The sequence below is a fragment of the Narcine bancroftii genome, chromosome 6, assembly GCF_036971445.1.
Source record: "Narcine bancroftii isolate sNarBan1 chromosome 6, sNarBan1.hap1, whole genome shotgun sequence".
In the NCBI taxonomy this organism is placed as follows: domain Eukaryota; kingdom Metazoa; phylum Chordata; class Chondrichthyes; order Torpediniformes; family Narcinidae; genus Narcine; species Narcine bancroftii.
In genome coordinates, this window is record NC_091474.1 from 181,324,840 (window position 1) to 181,348,124 (window position 23,285).

At 38.1% G+C, this 23,285-nt stretch overlaps 1 protein-coding gene across 5 annotated transcripts in view; it reads left to right on the plus strand.

The window, feature by feature from the left end:
• Positions 1–23,285, plus strand: part of LOC138736812 (synaptotagmin-like protein 1) — a 192,213-nt gene that overhangs the window by 106,461 nt on the left and 62,467 nt on the right. For 3 of the 5 annotated variants that reach the window (XM_069886859.1, XM_069886863.1, XM_069886861.1), the window contains one exon: positions 499–1,845. The exons of 1 other annotated variant lie outside the window; for it this stretch is intronic. In XM_069886859.1, coding sequence (XP_069742960.1) covers positions 499–1,845 — 1,347 coding nt within the window. The remainder of the gene's footprint in view (positions 1–498; positions 1,846–23,285) is intronic. One more of the 5 variants, XM_069886862.1, reaches the window with a different exon arrangement.

Sequence of the window (23,285 nt, forward strand, 5' to 3'; positions counted from 1 at the left end):
CTTTAGATGGGGCTATGAGATGTATTTAAACTCAGTTCTTGGGTAGATTTGCCTTTGCTTTAAAATCTCAAGTGAAAAATTACTGGAGTGGTGTGGGATCCCTTTAGAGTCATCCTATTGTAGGTATTTAAGTCACCATATTGGGACTTGAGCAAGAATGCTGCCACTGAGTCAGGTCCAACAAATTTATTTAAAATCTTTCAAATCTACCAATTATCTTTCAAATCTTGATTATGCTATTTTGAACTTTTTTTGCATGTGTGTTTAAAAATTCAAATTTATTGTTGATTTACTCTTAACTATTTGATTATATAATGGATCGGATTGACACTTATTTCAGATGTTACAGATTTTGAATTGTAATTCTTTCCTTATCAATTGGTTTTATTCAAATATTTTAACATTTTAATTTGTAACCAATATATATTCCAATGTGTACGAACGATGGAATACATGAACCATACATTTTCTCATACATCCATAATTAATTTTTTACAGGAGACGTAATGCAAGCTAACAATAAGAGAAGTAATTTGGATCATGAAGGCAACTCAGCATCCGGAGTCACAGAGGGACTTCCGTCCAATTATGAGTCACCTGATACAACAATAGATGAATCCAAGTCAGCAACAAATCCCTATTCTGATTTTAGTATCAGTCAACCAACTCACTCAGCCAAGGATGCACATTTTTGGACTGCTGGAGAGGCTCTAATTCTGCAGAGTCCTCAAAAAAGTTCAGCTGATCCAGATATGCAAACAAATAGCTCTTTAAGCAGTAGTGTTCAACCACAAAATTCCCCTCATGAAGCTGATTCACCCGAAGGTCCAGGTCTTGCTCCATCCATCGATGATTTCCAGCATAGGCCAACAGCAAAAGATGATAGTGGAATAGATTACAGTGATGAAGAAATTAAGCAAGATCCAAAACAAAGCAATGACTCCATGAGAGGATTTTCCACATCAAAGGAAGTGCACTTCAATTCAAAGAAAAACTATCCTGGAGCTAACAAGGAACAACAAAACCCAATTCCAAGAAATTCAACAACATTGCTGTCAGAAATTCTGAAAAGTGGGAACAAACCCCATAAATATGATGTTGATGATGCTATAAAATTAAACACTGAGCCTTTGGAAAAAGTAATAGAAGAAGGTGTTAGGAACCAATCTCCGGACACAGGTAGTGTGTTTACTTCAAGACCTTCAGATTCAACATCAATTGAAGTTGGAACAAAGTCCAATGCATCAACATGGAGAGGTCATATCAGAGACCATAATGTGGACCCAAATTATGAACCAGACAGCTCTACAGGTTTGAGGAGCAACAGATCAAGCCAAATCCAGAACCCTGGAAATTATGATAATGATGTACCAAATTTAACATTAGGGAAAGGAGAGTCTGAAAATTCAAAAAGAAAGGGTATTTTAAAGCGTAGTCCAAGTACCAGTTCCAATGAGTCAGAAAATGTCTCCAAATTGATCTCAATTCGATCTACAGAAGACAAAGGGATCGTGCCACAACCAACAGAGGATTACGGTGGTAACTCAAAGATGGATGCAGGTAACAAGCAAGTGAGGTTCAAAACCAAAATGGTAAACAAGCCATTGACAAATGTAGATGAGGGGTGGAAGACTGATGAAGCTCCTCATTCTTTAATAGAAATGGATGAAGATCACACCACACCACAGCAAAAAGAAATCAATGACAGTCATTTCTCCTCACTGTCTCCAGATGGGCATGAAGGTAAATCAGTTGAAAATCCGTATTTGACCAACAAAAGAGCAAGTGAACGTTTCTCATCACCAAGCTGGAGAGAACCAGAGGCAATGGGCATGAGTGGACAAGGTATGTTGATAATTTATCTATTTAGTAAGAAAATTAAATGTTTGTGCATTTACTTTTAGAATGTTAATACACTCTTTATGATCTCTCTGAGAACTGCTTTATAGAAAGAAGTCAAATCATAAAAAGACCAACTTTCTAAGTCAGACTAGAAGTAATTTAATATACAAGATCTTGTATTCAAAAATAGGATCCTTTTATTTCAAAAGCACTGACTAAGTAGATCTGTGCCATTTAAGTCAACAGGAATAAATTGTAAAGCAAACTTCTAAAGCATGGTATTCACATCTTTGTTTTCCTTGACAACGTGGAGGCTCTAGTTCCAAATGGTATTTTATTATGTACAAAAAGAACAACTGGAAAGAAGGCACAATGTGTGAACTTGGCATCTCTCGAACATGCTCTTTTCTAAGTTACAAAAACACATTGAATTGACTCTGAATTAGTCTTAATCCAATAGTCTTAAAGGAGATCAACCTTAATTTGTTGTTTTATGGCGTATCTTAATTTGATCATTAATTACTTTCTGGATTTTTGTATTCAACTGCGGTTCAAAAGGAATCAAACAATACTAAGTTCATACATAGTTTCGGTTCTTCATTTGAATTGAAAATCATTAAAATCTATGTTGAATGTTATATTTCATCTTGGGATCTTCTGTTTGTAATTTTATTCACTCCAGCTTTTGGTGTGTGGAATCATTATTTTTATGGGGCATATGGCATATTCCATCAATCACATTCATTACATTCAATATTGGCCCAGATGGTGTAAAGGAAATGTCTGTGATAGGCATTCACTTAATACTTGTTTTATACCATGAAATTCAGCTCAATTTATTTTTACAGGTTCTTCTAATACTATTCCTGAAGGATCCCTCTCCCACCCCTTTCCATCTCTCATGAGAGGTGTGCTTTTTTCCCCCCAGTGGAATATTAATACCTTGATATTGAAACCCTACATTCTGTTAAATATGTGTTAATTCAGAATGAAGCATGCAGTTGTGCACAATATAAGGCTGTGTAAATCAAAAGATATTTTTTCATTTAAAGCCCCATATTGAATAGCAATCTTGCTTTTAGCTTCAGCAATTGGAAGAGTAACATTTAAAGTTAATCTACAAAAGACAGCATTTTCTTTATCTGAAACACTGTCAAATGTATCTAGGTTATTACTTGAGATATTACAGACTTGAAAACTCATTTCAAAAATATATGAAAGGCAGGATAGATTAGATTATGCCCTCTATGCACATGTAACAAGAAGAGTTCAATTTGTGTGTACCTGGATCACATTGATGACATTGTATTGTTGAAATTTATGTATTACATTGTTCGGAAATCCATTGTTTGGATCATAAAAAGAATGTATCACTTTGAGTAAAAATAGAAAGAAAATGGGAAGGAAAGGTGAATTGCAACAAATGTAGTTGGGAGGGAGAATATAGAGTGATCTAGATGTAAATAAGAAGAGATGAAAGGAAATTGTGATCACAAAAGTAGGGACTTGTGGAGGGAGTGTTCAGATAGAAAATGCGAGAAGGGAAGGAAGAAAGGATAGACAATGAATGGAAGTATTTTAATAAAACTTTATGTAAAAGGCTAGTGCTAACTAGTTTTTGCTGATGTGTGCTGTCTGGCTGCATCATGGTCTGGTACGGGAACACCAATGCCCCAAGTGCAAAGCCCTGAAAAAGGTAGTAGACACAGCCCAGGACATCACAGGTAAAACCCTTCCCACCACTAAGAATATCTACAGGGAACGCAGCCGTCGGAGAGCAGGAGTAACCATCAGGAATCCACCCCACCCAGCACACGCTCTGTTCTTGCTACAACTGACAGGAAAGAGCCACAAGACTGGTACCAGCAGGTTCAGGAACATCTGCTAACCCTCCACATCAGAATTCTCAATGACAAACTTAATCAGGGTTTTATTTAAGGTCTCTTATTTTCTTCCTTTCTTGCAGTCAAATTGTTTACATTTCTTTTTTGTTTAAATGTGCATGTTGAGTCATTTTAAAAAAAATCACTGCCTGTTAAAGTTTTTAGACTGCAAGCATGTAATGGCACAATCAACAAAATTTGCCCTTACATGGGCAGTCTAAAAGGGGAAGTGCAAGAATTTTGAGTCAATTCCTGCACTGCAATTTATCCTGCAGGACCCCTACTACTTTTCAGGGGAAGCTTGCAGTCTAAATCGAACCATAAAACTCACCTCATGAATTTGACATCCAGCTGATGACTCAGGCCACGTTGCTCTACGTAAGAGCACGGGGAATAATACACACAGGAACTTAAGGTGCGCAGTGTAAATTACCACAAGGTGAGTAATTATGTTAATTTATGTTATATTTTTCACAGATTTTTCCAAAATTGCTGTCTAAAAAACACTAATAAGTGGTAATTCTGCCTGGACCACAGGAAAAAGAATCTCAGGATTGTATGTGATGTCATGTATGTCCTCTGACAATAAATCTGAATCTAAACTCAAACTCATTCAAGACAATGAGTAAAATGGAACAGAGCAAAAAGCCATGTACTATACTCGGCCTTCAAGTTCAGGTCATGTCATTGTTCATGATAATTACCTGCTCACATTAATTAGACTATTAAAGATTTGGCCTGTGGCATAATCTCATCTAAGTTCCTATTCCCAAATTCGTGTTAAAATTGTAAGAGATGCAGGATGAATTGGGTGGGCACACAAGCTGAAAGCTACTGTCAAGAGTGGATTTTTAAAGACATGGAGGTCCAGAAACAGACAGTAAAGGTGATGAGGAAAGAGCCATAAATTGGAAGTAAGAGAGTAACTAGCCCCATTAAGGAAACCACTACAGTGAGTATCATAATAGAGGTTTCATTAATCCAGGGCTAGTTGGATGCAACCTGTTCTATTATTTAATGATATGAGGGTTTATTGTCAAGTACAGAAGAAAAATTTTCAGCTGCACCAAAATTCTTACTTGATGCAGCTACACAGGTAATTATAATAGCATATATTAAATGTCCACAATATGCCAAGACAAAAAAAAGTAATACATCTAAAAAGATAAGTAATTCAATATTCACAGTTGAGTTGTTGAAAGAAAAACAAAACTTTTCAATAAGTGCATGTAGTTGTTTTTGTAGTTCCTGTGTAATTTATGGTGAGGGTTAAGGAGGTATGCAGAGGTTCAAGAGCCTGATAGCCATTGGATAAAAACCTATTCTTGAATCATATCTATAGGCTTCTGTACCTTCAGTCTGAAGGTAATAGGAAGGAGAGATTGTGACCAGGGTGATGGACAACTTTTATGATGTTGGCTGCCTTCTTGAGTTAGTGTCTCACATAAATGTTTCCAGTGGATGGGAAGTCAATGCCTGAGTTGGACTTGCTTTGCCACTTTCTGCAGCCCTCTGCATTCCTTGGCACTTAAGTTTCCAAATCAAGCCAAGATGAAACCAGTCACTACACATTCCAAGGTGCATCAATAGAAATTTGATTGTATTTGACAGCATAACAAATCTCCTCAGATGTCTGGAAAATAATCAGGATGCCTTCACGGTTGCCTCAATATTGAAGCCACAGGAGAAGTCCTTTGACACATGATTTCCAAAGAACTTAATGATACTAACCCAGGATTTTTCCAGATGACTTTCCATTTGGGATAGCATAGAAGTGCAATTTGTTGAGCTGCTGCCTCACAGCTCCGATGACTTGACTGTGTGATGTTCGCATTTTCTCCCTATGACCACGTGGGTTTCTTCTGGACTCCACAGTTACCTTTCACATCCCAAAAGCATACAGGTGGGTGGGTTAAGTGACCAATTTGATCAGATCTGGGCACAGATGATGATTTTATTGTACAATATACATATGTACTGAAATTCTTATTTGCTGCAACATATTTCTTAAAAAAATAATCGTAAACTAAATTGAATTTAAAGAGACAATGCATAGGATAGATAGATAATAACTACAGTATTCATAGTTAAAAGACTTTCAATAGTCCAGACTCTCCTTTCTTACTATCAAAATAGTCCATGATTAATCTAACAAGGAAAGATTCTGATAACTGTTGGAAAGTGTTCTTGAAATTTGAGGTGCTGGTTTTCATCTTTCTGTACGTTCTGTCCAAAGGTCGCAGCGAGAAGAAGTAATGATCATGGTGATGGGGTTGAATGTCCTTTTTGATGTTGGCTGCCTTCTTGAGGCAGAACCTCATATAGATGTCTGCATTGGATGGGAGGTCAGAGCCTATGATGGACCTGCAGTCCTTTGCATTCCTCATCATTTGAATTTCCAAATCAGGCCAAATTTCAACTTTTCACAAGGGTGACATTTGATATCCATAATGTGATTGGTGAATATGATGGAAATTTTGGGAGAACATATGTAGAATGAGTGTAAAAGTGTGTGTTTGTTGGCCAATGTGAACTTGGTAAGTCCTCGGGCTTGCTTCAGTCTGTATCTCTTTGAAGCTTAACAATAATCTGGGAAGATGTACAGTACATGGATAAGAATATGTGACTGAGAGTATTTTCAATGATTCACTTGATGTGTGCATCATGAAGGTTGATAAAAAATGGTTAGAGTATTGCTGGAAATAATAAGATTGTAGTGTTCACGCTATGGAGCAAATAATGAGACCAGCAGTCAACGGGTTCGTTCCAAAACTCGCTGCTTTATTGTTTCCTCACTGAGCATTTTAAAGGCGCTTCATGTTTCCGCCACTGGGGACCAGAAGTTATATTGCTGACTAGCAGCTTTTCAAACTTTGCAGGTGCGGGCCCTTTCCTTGAGGGGAAGGGGAAGATGCCCAGTGCCATCTTGGTGTAGGCTGCTCAGACCGCAGACGCATTACAATTGGAGGCGGTTCGCCTGAACGTGTTAGTTACTACAAGATTATTATTTCCTATTCCATATGCACCAATAGTAAAATCGAACTTGAATGGGGCGAAGGAATAAATTCTTACCAGACCTGATTTATTAGCTCACCCTAGTCTGGTGGTTTAGATGCTGCCTTGAAATTTTTGGTGTTAAGAAAACAAACCAATTGTTTTATCTTTTTTTCTAATTGATTGCTGATGCATTTTATTCCAAGGTTTGGAAATTTTCTGACAGATTTTCCTTCAAATCTGTTATTTTTGTAAATACTACCATCCACTAAATTGCTATCAGCAGATTAACATGCTGAGCTTGAATTTGCCAAATGAAGAACCTCATTCAACCGACAATTAACAGCAACACTATCCAAAGGTTAGCTCAAGCTTAGATTGTCACATGTAGTATCAAACTTTACAAGCACAAGTGACAGTGAAAGCACACTAATCTGATTCCACAACAATTATTTTTGTCCAGGCAGAGGAATTAAAAGATAAAATGCTTGATAACTTGCCTGTTTGCTGTAAGCAGTTGTCATGTCTTATTGAGCCATAGTTTCTATCATTATGGTTCAGTTATAAATATTTTGCTGTTCTTATTCATTTTCCCAGCTATTAGTGAAGTGTGTAAAATATGCAGAATATAATCTTTCTTTTACTTGATCTTCAACGTTCACAAGAAAAGTTAACAAGGTGCTGAATACTTCAAATCAAAGTATTAAGAATACATAAACTGTTCTATTTTTAGGGCATCATATAGGTGCATTGCAAGCTTTGGGCCCATTGCTGAACTTAACTATTGGCCCTGAAGATTTGAGAGTCCAGAAATGGAACTATGAAATTTGTGCATATGTAGGGGACATCTATTGCATATTATAAGCAAAAAAACAATGAGTCTTAGCAACTATGGAAGCAGTCCCAGATTTCCCCCTTCGAACCACCACCAATTTGCACAAACATCCCTGAACGAATTGAGTCATGCACACCCTTCCTAACAATTCTTTTGGACTTCTTTATTAACAAGAAACCTGGTTCTAATCTAACCTGTACTCCAATATCTCTCCTTAGTTATTTAGCAGGAATAAAGACCCAATCATATACTGGTTCACAATTGAAAATTAAAACTGAAATTCCCGACATAGGACATCATCATCTATAGGTGAGCAGTCTTACATTAATGAATTTGAGCTACAGGTGGAAGCTCTAAGTGCAGAAAATCACCTTGCAAACTAACAGTAAAAGTGCTTGATTTCAGAAGAGGTGAAAATCAATCCTGAGGTGATGACCAACAACATCCTCTTTCACTTTCTGTGTACCTGATCTAATATTTCCTGTAATACAACGAACAGAACTACAAATTATACACTTCGTTCTTTGGAGTTCTTTTTCCCTCTTATCACCCTCCACCAGTGATCTTCACCTTCATCCTGCTGTGGCTCATCTTGCTTCATTCCCCTCCTTTTTTCTCTTCTCTCTCTTCCCCTCTCCCTCTCTCTTTCACTGTCATGGTTCAATCGCCTATCTCTGTCTCACCTCCACCCCTCTCTTCACATGTCCTTCATCACTCCTTGGTTCACCAGTCCCCTACTGGCCCCTATCTCATGCCTCCCACCATCTCCTCCTTATACTGACCATCTACACCCTCTCCACAATCAATCTTGATGATGAAGTGTTGTGACCTGCAGCATTGGCAATTCCTTTCCTCCCCATAGATGCTGCCGTCCTCCAGATGTTTTTTTTTGGCTCCTAATTCCAGCATCTGCAGTCTCTTCTGTTTCCATTTAACTCACATAGGTGGTCTTTTGAGAATCTTTCTAGCCCATTATCCTTTCTCAGTGTGGTGGATACCTTTTTATTCAAAATCATTATTGCCGGGGGCATCACATGATGCCGTGAGGACCACCACACCACCTACTGGCTCCCATGGGATTAACTGAAAATATACACACTAAGCAAAGTTAATTTTATTTAAAAACTACTTTAACGTGATCAATATAAGAAAAAAAAGTCACCAAAAAAAGAAAAAGCTACAAAAGTTACACCAACGGAAAAATCAGAAGAGAAGAAGAAAAGAGAATTCGGGCCACTTGTCATTGAAGCAGGCCACTGAAGTTGGTTCTAGATCCGCCGGTGAGGACCCAATTGAAGGACCTTCTTCCAGAGTTCTCTTTGCAGTGCCCTGCAAAGATGGCATCGCTGGAACAGTTAAGACTGCACTGTGTATGCACAAGAAGTTGAGCATGCGCGCTGCAGAGGGGGAAAAAAATTGAAAAAAAAAACATCATTTAAAGGGCCACTCCCATGTCTCCACTTCTGAATAGAAGGGTGATACTTCTCCCGTGGAAGAGGACTCAGAGGCCAATGGAAGTGATGAAGATATGGCAAGCTCAAAAGAAGAAAGATCCAAAGGCAAGAAAAAGATTTTTTGAAAAATGGATAAATTTGAAGCTAAAATAGATAGACTTTCTGATGCATTGGAGAGCAATTTTAAACTTTTATTTGTAGAATTGAAGGAAGTTAGAACAGATATGACTAAATTGATAAATAATGTTTCACAAAGAGTTGATAAAGTAGAAGAGAAAATTCAAGATGTGTGTGAGGAAGTACAATATATTGAAGATGGGTCAAATACAAATAAAGATACAATGAGTGGTTTGATTTCTATGAATGAAAAACTGCTTCAGAAAGTTGATATTATATAAAATTAGAGCAGAAGAAACAATCTTAAAATTGTGGGGATGTCCAAAGGCAAACAAAGTCAAGATGTGATCCAATTTTTTTTTAAGAATGGATACCAAAAATATTTGGAGGAGAACATTTTGAGGATAAAATTTTAATTGAAAGAGCTCATAGAGCCTTGAGACTAAATCCAGGTCCTAACCAGAGACCTCAATCTATCCTGATTAGATTTTTAAACTATCAGGATAAAGAGATGAGAAGAGCTAGAGAACATGGACCTTTGAATTATGAAGGGGATAAGATTTTTTTAAATCCAGATCTGAATTAGTATTGAAGAAAAGAAGAGATTTTAACCTGGTTAAGAAGGTTTTATATGATAAAGGCTATAGATTTATTCTCCACTATCCAGCTACTTTGAAATCATTTTTGCCAGATTAGAAGAATATGTGTTTTACAAGTCGTGTACTGGCTGAAAAGTTTGTAGAGAACTTGTCTAAAATTCAAGTAATAAAAGATGTCAATTTGTTGAAATAAATCTGATATATAAAAGAGGGGATGTTGTTCACCCTTTTTTCTCTTTTTTTCTTTTTTCCTCCTTGCTGGATGAAGAAATTTTATATGGGGAAGAATTGTTGGTTAGACAGAAAAGGTTTATTTCTCCTGTGGGGGGGTCGAGGGATGTGTTCGTTGATTTCTGACAGCTACATGTGTTTTGGTGGTTTGACCATGTAGGGTGGTAATGCTAATATTTCTAGCATTTGGGGAGGGGGGGGGTTGTTTTACCTTTTTTTGTTTTTTATAATAACTATTTATAATGTGCTTATTCTGAATAATTTTGATGTTTTTGGATTGCAGATGTTGGTGTTCAGGACCAAATTAGTTTGTGGGAATCCTTTCTGGATGGGAGTTGGCAAATGGAATTTTTAAATATGTATAGATAATGAAAATGAATAAAGCAGTTAAGATTTTGAGTTTTAATTTTATTGGGATTAACAGAGCAATGAAAAGAAAAACAATATTATGAAATATGGAGTAGATATTGCTTTTTTACAAGAGGCTCAATTAACTGAAAAAGAACATTTGAAATTAAAAAAGATATTGAGGAGGTCAGGTAGTTTTTTTTTCTTCATTTAACTCTAAAGCTAGAGGTGTAGCAATTCTATTTAAGAAAAAAATACTGGTTAAAATTCAAAATGTAATTACAGTTCCAGCGGGTAGATATGTAGTTGTCAAATATTTTCTGAGTAACGGACTTTGTTAAATATATATTATATACACCAAATACAGAAGATCATACATTTATAAAAGCTTTTTTTAAAATTTAGCGGATGTCCATGAAAATGTTTTAGTAGGTGGAGATTTTAGTTTTTGTTTGGAACCTTTGCTGGATGAATTATCAAGAACAATAGTTAAATCAAAAGTGACTGAAACATTATTATTTTTAATGAAGGATTTAAATCTAATTGATGTATGGAGAAAGATACATCCCAAAGATAGGGATTATTCCTTTTATTCTAGTAGATTTGAAACATATTCTAGAATTGATTATTTTTTGCTTTCAGCTCAAAATCAATCAGTAGTTTTGAATATTGATTATAAAACAAGAATATTATCTGATCATTCCCTATTGTTGATTGAATATGAATTTGCTGAAAAGCAACTCTCAATATATAAATGAAAACTAAATTATTTATTATTGAAAAAGGAAGACTTTTTTTTATAAGGCAACATATAGAACTGTTTTGTGATACAAATTTACATTCAGCAGAGGATAGGTTTATTATTTGGGATGCATTAAAATCTTATTTCAGAAGACAAATCATAAGGTTATACTTCAAAAATTAAAAAGGAATATATGAGAGATAGAGATAAATTAGAAAAGGAAATAACAATATTCAAAAAAGAAATAAAAAAAAACACCCTCAGAGAACAAATATAGAAGATTAACTGATAATAAATTACAATATAATAAAATGTTAATATATCAAACAGAATAAAATTATACTAGAGTCAAAGGAGAAATATTATGAACTAGGAGAACAATCCCATAACATTTTAAAAATGGAACAATCCTCTAGAACAATTAGCACAATACAACAGAATAATAGTGAAGTGACATTTAAACCCCAATAAATAAATAAATGAAACATTTAAGCAATTTTATGAAAAATTATATATATCTGAATTGTTACATGATGAAGTAGCTATTGATGATTATTTGTCACAACTGGCATTACCAAGTTTAACTGAAGTAGGTAAAGATGATTTAGATAGTCTTGTTACTGTACAAGAGGTCTATGATGCACCTAATTATTTAAAAAATAACAAATCTCTGGGAGAGGATGGGTTTTCAGTTAAATATTATAAAGCATTTAGAGATTTACTAATTCCTTTATTTATGAAGGTAAAAGCTTTCAAACCATTATTTTCTAGAAATTTTTCCATGGCAATAATTATAGTTGTTCCTAAAAAAGATAGATATCCATTAAAACCAGCTTCATATAGACCTTTATCGTTATTACATGTTGGTTATAAAATTATAGCAAAAGTGTTAATGAATAGGACTAAAGATTATCTTCCTGAATTAATAAATATCGACCAGATAGGTTTTGTTAAAAATAGACAAACTTCTATTAGCACTACCCATTGGTGGTTTATCATCCAAGTCCAGAAATTTTTAGATCATTTTCAGCACATGCTCAGTCCATCTCCCGCTCTCTCAGCAGTCCACCTTCACCTTGGCTCTCTAAGGCAAACTGTCACTTTTTTAACATAAAACCACACAACACATAGGCCAATACACAACACAGAACTCTGTAACAGGAGATGATTATGATAATGAGAGACTGATGTCATTTGATCAGTTAAAAGTTAAATATGATATTTCCTCATAACACGTTATTTTCTTATTTTCAATTAAGAGCTTATTTAAGAGCGAAATTAGGATCTGATATGATTTTTTTAAATCTTGCAGATTTCAAAAAATTATTGTTGATGGAATGACCAAAAAATTAATTTCAATAGCATATATGTTGTTACAAAAGCAAACACCTAAAATAGGTTTGTTTAATTCAAAGCAAAGATAGGAACAAGATTTAAATATAACAATAGATCAGCAGGTTTGGCAAGATTTATATAAAGAAGTTATGTCTAATTCTATTAATATAAGGTATAGATGACTCCATTAAAATTTTTGGCATCAATTATATATTGCACCTCAGAAATTGAGTAGATGGAGATTGGATATATCAGACCAGTGTTTTAGATGTGGAAAAGAAGTTGGAACTTTCTCTCACTTTACATGGTCTTGTTCAAGGGTTAATCTTTTTTGAGTTTCTGTTAGTGAGTTTTTACAATGAATTATTGGTTTTGTTTTCTGCTAAATCCTGAATTATTATTGTTTGGAAATTTTGAGAATATAACTCCTAAATTATCTTTCTCAGATTTTCAATTGAATTAATTAAGTTAGTTTTGGTAATAGCAAGGAAATGTATTGCTGTTACATGGAAATCAGCTGTTTCATTAATATTAGAAAGATGGCATGCAGAGATTCATCAACATTGCAGAGATTCAAAGCTGTATTTCTTTAGAAAAAATTACATATAATTTAAGAGCTAAATATTCTGTATTTTTACAAATTTGGAGCCCGAATGCTGGAATAATGAGATTAAAATTATAATTTTTTGTTTTGAATTCTCCAAACCAGTTAAGTTTTCCCTAAATGAGTAATAGGTTTTGGAAATATGTTCTTTTCGGATTTTTGAGCCTCATCTGAAGCAATCCAAATTAATATATAGTTATGTTATTATATATTTTATATTAGATTTAGTTATTGGGATTAGTTTAGGTTAAGGGAGTTGGTTTTTAGGGTTTTAGTTTTAGCAGTTTTTCTTTAGTACGCTTTTTTCTTTTCTTTTTTATATATTATCAGCATATATTTGTAAACACTGTAACATTTGATATAAATTATTATAATTATAATTATCATATATATAACCTCAAATATAAAGCAACATTACTATAATGATAATATTAAATTTCCATTGCATCAATTCATCTGCTGTCTTCACGACCCTCCTTACATTCACCTATGTGTCATGGAGCACAGCAAGACTCCTGATTTTTTTTACATTCTAACATTGTTTTTCTCTACTTTTTAGACAATAAATATTCTGCCTTCCACATCCAATTTAGCCTTTCTCCCTTCTGAAATATTCAAGATTCAATTTATTATCATAGTAATAAAAAAAATGTCATATTACATGAAATTTCTTTTTGCCTAGTGCAAGGCAGACAGATTTGCCACTGGCAGGAATTGCCTAGGCGTCTCTTGCATTTCTTACCGTCAGACTTACAGTCAGAGAGAGAACCAAGAAAGAGTTTCTCCCAGAGTCACCGAGTGTTATAGATTTTCTTCCAGTGCTTCTGCAGCCCCCACAACCGCACAGAGTCCAATCCAAACATTTGGCAACCCGAGCTCCAAATCCGAACCTACCACACAGTCAGTAACCTTCTGTGCCCTCTGCACCTTCTTGCTTCCCAGTTCTGATACCTCCAGTCAGTTCAAGCCAGTCTCTAATAGTCCACAGCCCCAGCAGGAGTCTCCCAACAACAGCCCACAGTTCCGCAGGTTCCTCGCCTCAAGTCACCAGCAGCCCACCGCATGCACTGGTCCCTATGCTTCAGAGTCCCTCACTGGTCCACAGTCATGGTCACCATTCTGTGGGTCATCTCCTCCACTTCTCTTCAGACTGGGGGTGGGGAGGGGCAGTGGTCTTCCCATCCTCTGGTGCCCTATTCCAGTGCTCTGCTTCCCTGGAGTCTCCAGCCCCTCATGGCTGTTGCTAATTAATAGATGCCACCATCTTGGGTGCGGACCCTGTGGTCACAGGATCTCAAATTAAACCACTGTTGGCTCCCTCAACAGGCTGTTCAAAACCCGTGTGGTGCCAACAGCAGTCGACTGAGCAGTTGGACCCTGCGGGGGTGCTGCATTTCAGCCCTCTCGCTCCCCATGAGTTTACACCAGCGGAAGTGCTGCCGCTACAGTGGCTCGGGCAATACTGCCATTTACCAAAAGATTGCTCTCCAGATCAGCAAGTTTAAACTTTCAATAGCACAAGAAACCCAAACTCCCTTGTTCTTGGTCCTGTCAAAGTGCAGGCCTTCTGCTCTGTATCGATCTTGCCTTGCCCAAAACTAGTCCCAATGCCTGATAATCAAGCCCTTGCAAATGCCATCTCTATACCCTTGCATTCATCTGCATTGTTGCTTTACTCCAGAACTCACTGGCACAGAGCCCAGGGGCAATATGGCCAGTATTGCAAGTGTCTTCTCCTTAGCTTCTTTGATAATTCTGAAATCTACCTGCAGAATCTTATCTCATATTTTAACCTATATTATTATTAATGTGGACCATTACCTGACATCACCCTCCTTCCAGAATGGATATCAATTGCTCAGTAATATCTTTGATTCCAGAACTAGTAAGATGACGTACCATTCTGGAATCACATTTGTGAACCTTGAAACATCTGTCTGTTCCTGAGCTATAATATCCCTTCTAATATTTGCTATTTTATTTTTCCTACTTCCACACAATGCATGATGCTATGGTTCTGGCTGCACTGTTCATGGTTGCTCTCTGTCCTATGCATCTGATTGGAAGCAGAGGACTGGTTCAGGGCACCAGTAAACGGGATGGACATCCACCATTTGAGAAAGAGAAGCAGAAGAGATGACCCACGGGATGATGACCACGGCAGAGCAAGAGTGAGGGGCTCTGAGAATGAAGAATACATAGGCAGCGAGGTGTTGGCGATTCGCGGCAATTGCAGTTGAGGGATTCGTACTCAGGCTGTGGACTGCTGGAGACTGGCTGAAGGAGTACCAGGTATCGGAACTGGGATATGAGGAGGTGCCAAGGGTGCTGAAGGGATCCTGATCATGTCAGTTGTTTGGATCAGGAGCTCGGGCTGATAATGGTTTGCACTGGACTCTGGCTACTAGGGTTGTGGGAATGCTGGAGATGAATCCATGGACACATGGTGACTCTGAGGGGATTCTCTTTTGCTTCTCTTTTTCTGACTGTAAGAGGCACTTCAAGCAATTTCTGCTGATGGCAAAACTGTCTGCCTTACATCAGACGAAAACTAATTTTATTTAATATTGCACTGGCTTTATTACAAGATAATAAATTGAATCTATCTCATTTGTGTACTGAACAATTGTTAGCTCAGTTAATCTGATGACTTCTTATTATCTATCTGCCTACTGATATTTTATCATTCCAGTCTTGCTCATTCCCTCATTCATTATATTCTCAAAGTGACTATTTATATTCCAATGAGAATTGGAGTTGAGGGTAAGGTTGCACTCTGGTTTCCTCTGACATTCAAAAAGTACAAATTGGCCACTAGATAGTAGAGTGAATGAGCTTAGAACCCAGGATGGAGAGGTTAAAGGGAATGTAGGTAAAATAAAATGGTCCAAGATTGGTGTAAATGTGTTTGATGACAGGCACTCAATGGGGTAAAGGACAAACTCTTGTGTCTTAAAGGCCTAAATAGTATTGCTGTTTCTCAATATAACTCTATGACTTTCTTTATGTTTTGTTTCTTAGCCCTCCATGGCCTGGACTTCTCCCCATCTCTGGCCTTTTTTAGAATTCTTTACTGTCCTGATTCCAACCTCATCATTTTTCTGTGATTTAAAGGCTCCACCATGCTCTCAATTCATGCTCTCAACCCTACATCATTTTTATTAAACCTACCTTTGTCATCAAGCTGTTTGTCTCCAATCCTAGTCAACTTTCATATGATACAACTTCTGTGAAACATCCTATGAATGTTTGCCTGAATTAAAAACACAACTTATAATTCAAGTTGCTGCTGTTCTTTGCCAAACACCTAGATCAGAAATATGCAGGGCCCTACACTCGGTGCATCTTGCCAGTGTGATATTATCCCCCTACTGCTATCTTCATTTATGTTAAAATAAATCTTTACTCTCCCATAATTATAATGTGTTTCTATTAAGTATTAATTCAAGTGGTATTTTTCTGGTACTGTTATCAAAATCACACACTATTTTCCTCAATCTGTCCATCTGATTAAAAAAACTGATAACATCTTCCCATTTAACATTGAGAAGTTTGAAGCTATTATTTCAGAGTCCTGACTGCCTTGGGATTGCTTGAATTCATCCCCCAGGTCAGTGCTTCAGTTTGAACCAGATGGTTTACACGATTTTTAATTTTTTTTTTATTTAAGGATTTTTTAATCAACATGAACTTACAAAGCAAAAACAATCCCAGATCTATACAATAAAATATCAAAACCGAACTACATGTTGATAGACAAAGAAGGATGAATCAACACATCATCATATTGATCAAATTCTGCACTATTGTTTATAAATACAAAATTACACACCATGCCGATCCTTCAAAGAAAAGTAGGAAATAGAAAAGAAGAGAAAAAAAGGGAAAAAACCCTCCCTCAAAGGAAAAGGAAAAAAAAAGAGATGGGGTAATTGTCCCATATGATGTTTTGACATAGACATCGCTAGGGATAATGGAGATTGTGGTATTGGAGACCAGAAGGGGGAATCCTCAAGGTTAACCTTCGTGCATCTTAAATACAGGTTCAATATTCTTAAAAACAGCTAGAGTCAGTGACATCGACTCCATTCTTAATGTTGGTTGTGGTGGTGTTGACTGTATCAAAGAAGTCACCTCGCTACCCAAACGTGCTTGATGCAGGAACCACAGCTACCTGTTAGCCTTGGGAGCATTGGTTCCCAGGTGGGAGTGGGAACTTTGGGCTGTACAATTGTGAAATGTCTGGATGGTTATGGCTCTGGTGGGGTGATGGGGAGTGGCAGTGCCGGCGGTAGGGAGGTGTTTTATGGTTTTCTTATACATCAAAATCCATGTCGATGTGCTGTCCCATGGCTGTTAATCATGGTGGTGAGTCCTTCCAGTGCCAGCCTGATGTTAGCCTGGGGAAACATGTACACTGTGATAAGGATGATGGCAGTGAATTCTCTTGGCAGGTAGAATGGGTGGCACTTAATCACAAGATGTTTCAGGTGTGGGGGGCAGGACTGGGACATAACCATCATGTTTGTGCACCACGATGAATTGATGTTGAGACAAATACCTCCCCTGGTTTTTCTTGACGCTGCTGTCCAGTCAATATGGAAAAAGGTGTAGCCCATGGGCTGTAGCATAATTCTAGAATGTCCACATTTAACCACATTTCTGTAAACCGCATCACATAGCACTCCCTGATGTCTCTCTGATGTTGAAGTCTGGCTTGGAGTTCATCAAGTTTGTTCTCCAAGGATTGTGAATTGGCCAGGAGGATGGTTGGGAGTAGAAGCCTCAGGGCCTGGAATCCCAGCTTAACCTGCAGTTCTCCCCTTTGCATCAATGTGGTCGGGTCTTCTTCACGTGGTCTGTGGGTCTGCTGCTGGTATTTCCTGCAGTGTTTAAATGGTTCGTGCAATGTCCCTTTAAATTTCCCGCAATGTTTAAATGAACTGTGTGTCTGCTGTTTGTGACTCCCACAAAGCTTAAATGGCCCAATCGCTGACTGTTTAAAACTCGCATGGTATGAAACTTGCCTGAGTACTGGCTGTTGAAAGGTTCTGCGGTCCAATGGAGACTGCCAATTTTTCCATTTCTGAGGTCTGCTTAGGATATTCTATGGGTAAGTTTGATTTTATGTTTCTGGTCTGGGGTTGAATGTCAATAGTTCTGAACAGGAATATTTGATAATTCCCATCAGAGCTGCATGCAAAGAGTCACCATGGTAATTCGCCATCTTATAGAAAACAATACTTGATCTACTGTTTTCTATGTCTTTACCATTCAAATCCTTATCTAGAAATTGATTAAATGTTGTGATAGAATTTGCCTCTTCCACATAGAACATGACAGCACAATACAGGCCCTTTAACCCACAATGTTGCGCTGACAATGTTTTCCTCAGATTTCTTCTAGACCTCCAATGGTTGTACTAAATCTTATGCCCTCTAATTTTAAGCGAGTCTGTTTGAATAAAATTTGCTTTCTGTCTATCTTTTAGACACCTGTTATGATTTTGTATACATACTGAAGAGAAAATGCTGAATGTATTGTAAACCTGTCAGAAAACCTATGTATAATATCAAGGGATGTAAGCATTGACATTAATTTGGGTCAAGAGTGTTTCAGGGTTAGGGTTAAATCTGAAGTTTCCTCCATTGAAAATCATTTCCAACCACCATGCTGTAAATATGAAATTCAAATTTCAGATTTATTGTCAGAGTACATACATGAAATCACATACAACCTTGAGATTCTTTTTCTTGCAGGCAAGGCAGAATTTCCACTTATCAGTAGTGCAAAGAAACTATCAATAAAAGATATATGTGCAAAACAGAAAAAATGTAAACAAACTGCAGTACAGAAAATAAATATGCAATAATATTAATATGTAAGTAAGATTCCTAAATTAGTCCCTGATTGAGTTTATTGTTGAGGAGTCTGATGGTGGAGGGTAGCAGCTGTTGCTCAACCTGGTGGTACATGTCTTGTGGCACAAATACTTCTTTATGGCAGCAGTGAGAAGAAAGCATGTGCTGGATGGTGTGGATCCTTGATGATTTCTGTTGCCCTTGATTTTCTCGATGGTAGGGAGAATTTTGCCTGTGATGTACTTGGCTGTGTCAACTAGCTTTTAAAGAGCTTTCCGCTTAGAGGTATTGATGCCTCCATATCAGGCTGTGATTCAGCTAGTGGGATATCTAGGTAAAGTGGCACACCCTCAGTTAAAATAAACCACCCCCAAAAAATGCACAAAAATGCCCACCAAATTAAACTCTTGGTTGTTTTCTTTATAAAACTCCAGTGTTAGTGGTAAAGTTCTGACAGTTTGATTGAGGAATGATGAACATTATTGTAGAATGTGACCAAGTGAGGTATTATTAATATTCCCCCTAGCCCTACAACTTTCACACTTCTCGTTTTATTTGAATTTATCAGCTTGGAGAGTTTCTATCAGCCACTTTTCTAATGGTTCTTTTCAGAAATCAGATGATAGAAGATAAATAAAATTAATGAGAGAATGGGAATGAAAATGTTATTCTCTTTTGGGAGGTTAAAGCTGGCAACAAGGTTGGTCCCAAGGGGAGGCATTTTTGGCCCCTCCCCAACACGGTATTGTGACTTCCCCCCCCCACCCCACCCCCCCCCCTCACCTGACCTAATGTATTTGTTGGCTGTAATTCTTTTATTCTTGGGACAGTGCTGATCTCCCCCTTTATCTCTGGCTGGCAATGTGCTTTGATGGAGCTTATCAGGTACCTATCTCAGAGCATGTCTGGCACCAATGGCTTCACATTTATGGTCAGTTTGTGGAGGTTGTAGCAAGCATTGTGCTTAATCCAAATTGCTCATCCCTTGGCTTTGAGCTGCGCTCTCCAGCTCGCCACCTCTCTGGCTCTGAGATCCCGTGCCATTCTCATGTGCAGGTGGATATTCTCGGGGTTAACCCCCAACAGTATCTGTGGGTATGTCCCTAGATATCCCCAGAGCTTCCTACCTCCTCCACCTCCGGGTGCTTGCCAATGCTCACAAATAATTTCATGATCTGGTAACCTTGGAACAAACTCTGGATCTTTGCTACAGCCCGCATCTGGCTGACAATTTCTCAATGACCTCGGAGACCTCTCCAATCCACTTGGATGATGGTGGCAGCTCTGGTTCTCCGCTGATGCTGCCACCTGTTTCATAGGCCGCATTGAGCCCAGTGGTCAATGTGTTTTGAATGATTGTCCCTGCAGTTAGGGATTCTAGAGACTGCTGGCCTGTGCACTGAGACTCCAGGTCTGCAGAGCAACACAAGGACAGATGCCTCTTGTTTGTATACTCCTGCGGCAGGGGGGGGAAACCTGGTTGATGTTATCTGTCATCTCCTGATGCCTAGGTACTGTGACAGCCTCAGGACTGAGTGGAGAGGTGCAGAGCTTGACTGGTGCAGAGGTATTGTAAACCCCCTGCTTTGTTTGCTGATGCCACTGCTTCCAGCGGTGGGGGACCAGCTTCCACGGTGAGCTCCATGCCTATCTCTGCCATCCGGTGCCCATGCAGCAGAATTGCTACCACTCACTGCAGCTGCACTCAATGAAGAATTAATTGGTAAAATGGCCATCTTTGTCTTCCTTACCCATAACCCCCTCGCAGCTCGAACTGTTCTGCCAGGTGCCAGCACCAGGGAAATTCAGTGTGGTTCTAGCTGCATGGGGGATTATGGGTAAGGTAGCAAAGGCAGCCATTTTGCCCTTTCAACCTGCATTGAGTGAGGGGCTGACCCTTCTGAAGCGGCGCCGAAGAGGTCCAATGAGATGCCAGCCTGGAGCGGCACTCTGGAGCATTCAAATGAGCCCTGGCAGCGCAGCACTGCACCCCTGGAATGGAGATTATTAGGGACTAGTATATTGGGCAGATAAGGTGAGGATAGTGGTGCCCCCTGTAAGTGGCACCCTTGTTCTCTGTCCCTCCTGGCATACTCTAGATATGCCTATGGATGCAGCCAGTCAATGCAATTTCATTACACGTGTAGAGTTTTGCCAAGGTTTTCAATGTCTTATCAAACCTCTGCAAACTCCTGAGAAAGTAGAAGCGCTGACGTGATTGTGATAGTATAGATTCTATCAGCAATGTCTACAGGAACAGATTGTAGTGTAGGATGACACTGTGCTCCAGTCTTTTAGTTAATAAAAGCCTTGGCTTGGATCAACAAGTCTTTGGTTCTTTCGACGCCTTCTTCAGTGATTTCTTCACAATAACATTCGTGTGTTGGGTACAAGATATTTACTCCCAGGAATTCAAATTTTATCTCCCTTTCTTCCTCTAATTTCTGCAAATGATCACTGGATCATACATGTCAGGTTTTCCCCTCCTAAAATCCACAATCAGCTCTTTGGTTTTGGCGACATTAAGAACCAGGTTGTTGTTAGTACACCATTCAGCCAATTTTTCAATCTGTTTGCCTACTCATCACCCCATTGTATCCAAGCACGGCCGTGGGATCATCAGGAAATTTGTAGATGGTGTTATTGTCGTACTGAGCTACACCGTCATGGGGAGGGTAATTAGAAAAGATCCATGTCACTGCTCAGACTGGAGCTGATGTGCTATAACGTCAGCCTCTCAAAACACTTCATCACTGTGAATGTGGGTGCCATTGATTAGTAGTTATTTAGGCAGGTTACCTCACTATTCCTGAGCACAGGCACAATTAAGGCCTGTTTGAAACAGATGAGTACCACACCCTGTCACAGTAAGTTTGTTGAAGATATCCGTGAATGCATTGGCAAGTTGGTCAGCACAGATCTTTAATACTCGGCTGGGTACTCTGTCTGGGCTAGATGCTTTCCTTGGATTCACTCTCCTGAAGGCAGCCCACATCATTCTCAGCTACTGACAGTCGAGGATTATCAGGGGACATGGAGATGCACAGTGGCTCTTCCTTGTTCTGATGTCATATCGGGTGTAGAAGGCACTGAGTTAATTTTGGAGTGAAGTTTGCTGTATTTCTCCTGAAGTTTACTCCACCGTTTATGGTTTCATTGCAGATTACATCATTTAAGCCCTGCTACAGCTGTTGGGTATCTTTTGTTGTTTCCATTCTCATGCAGAATCTGAGTGTACTGTGTGGAACTAGCAGCCAAATGCATACTGAAAATGAGCAATAAGGAGCATGGCTACTGACTGTATGACATTTATGCATTTGGTATTGAATATGGTAAGGTAATGTAGCCAATTGATTGGTCTCAGTCATAGTGGATAGCTTGATGCCATTACAGCACCAGCCACCTTGGTTAGAATCTAGTGCTGTCTGTAAAGGAGTTTGTCTGTTCTTCCCATGATCTGTGTGGATTTTCTCTGTGTGCTCTGGTTTCCTCCCATCTTCCAAAAGATGTGTTGATAGGATCATTGGGTGTAATTGGTGACATAAGCTTCATGGACTCTGCTGTATCATCAAAATTTAAAATTTAAATTAATGTCGCAAAATACTTTTGAATGGCGTACAGAATAAAATGTCTAACTATCTTATGATCAGCATCCCCATTTTAGAACCAGTTAAGAATGAAAACTGAGGGACTAAACTCCCCTGCTCCTTGTGTATTAAGAGAACAATAGCTGTAGCAATGAGCTCCATCAGTATTAGTGGCTGATTGACATGACAACCTTTCTAAAATGTTTATATCCACCATGTTCACTGTATGCACTCTAATATTCTCAGCAACATGGTGTCTGGTTCTGTTCGTATAATAGATGTTCATGTGCTGCTGTTGCCATTTCTGAGAACCACCAACAAAAATGGATGTTAATTATTTATCATGCCTGAATAATGTGCTCTCATTTGTACAGGAACAGTTGTATTTCAATTGACCACTTTTTTCCAACAATATTAAAGGACTGCTGCTTTAATATCTGACAGCTTTGCCCATGTTTCATCCTTGTGATCATTTTCAAACTGAGACGGATATTTTGGAATGCGGCAATTAATTCAGCCTTGCTGGCAAGGAATTGACACATGTGAGTGAGGCGCAAAGCACAAAGAGAGGCAGGGAGAGAAATTAAACATTGAAAAAGTCTGAAGGATACACTAACCTTGGATTCAATTTTCAGAAAAAGTGTAATGTTTAAATGATTAACTTTTTATAATATCACTTGTACCACAATCTGCTGGAGAGGCGGGTACAAAATGTTCAGCATAGAAGAGTATTCTTATCTACAGCACTATAACAGCTTCATTAGAAAAGATTGTATTCTCCCAGCATTGATTTCTCTTGCTGATGGAGATGCAAATTGCACCTTTTCATTTCAGAAAGTATTTGGTGGTATTT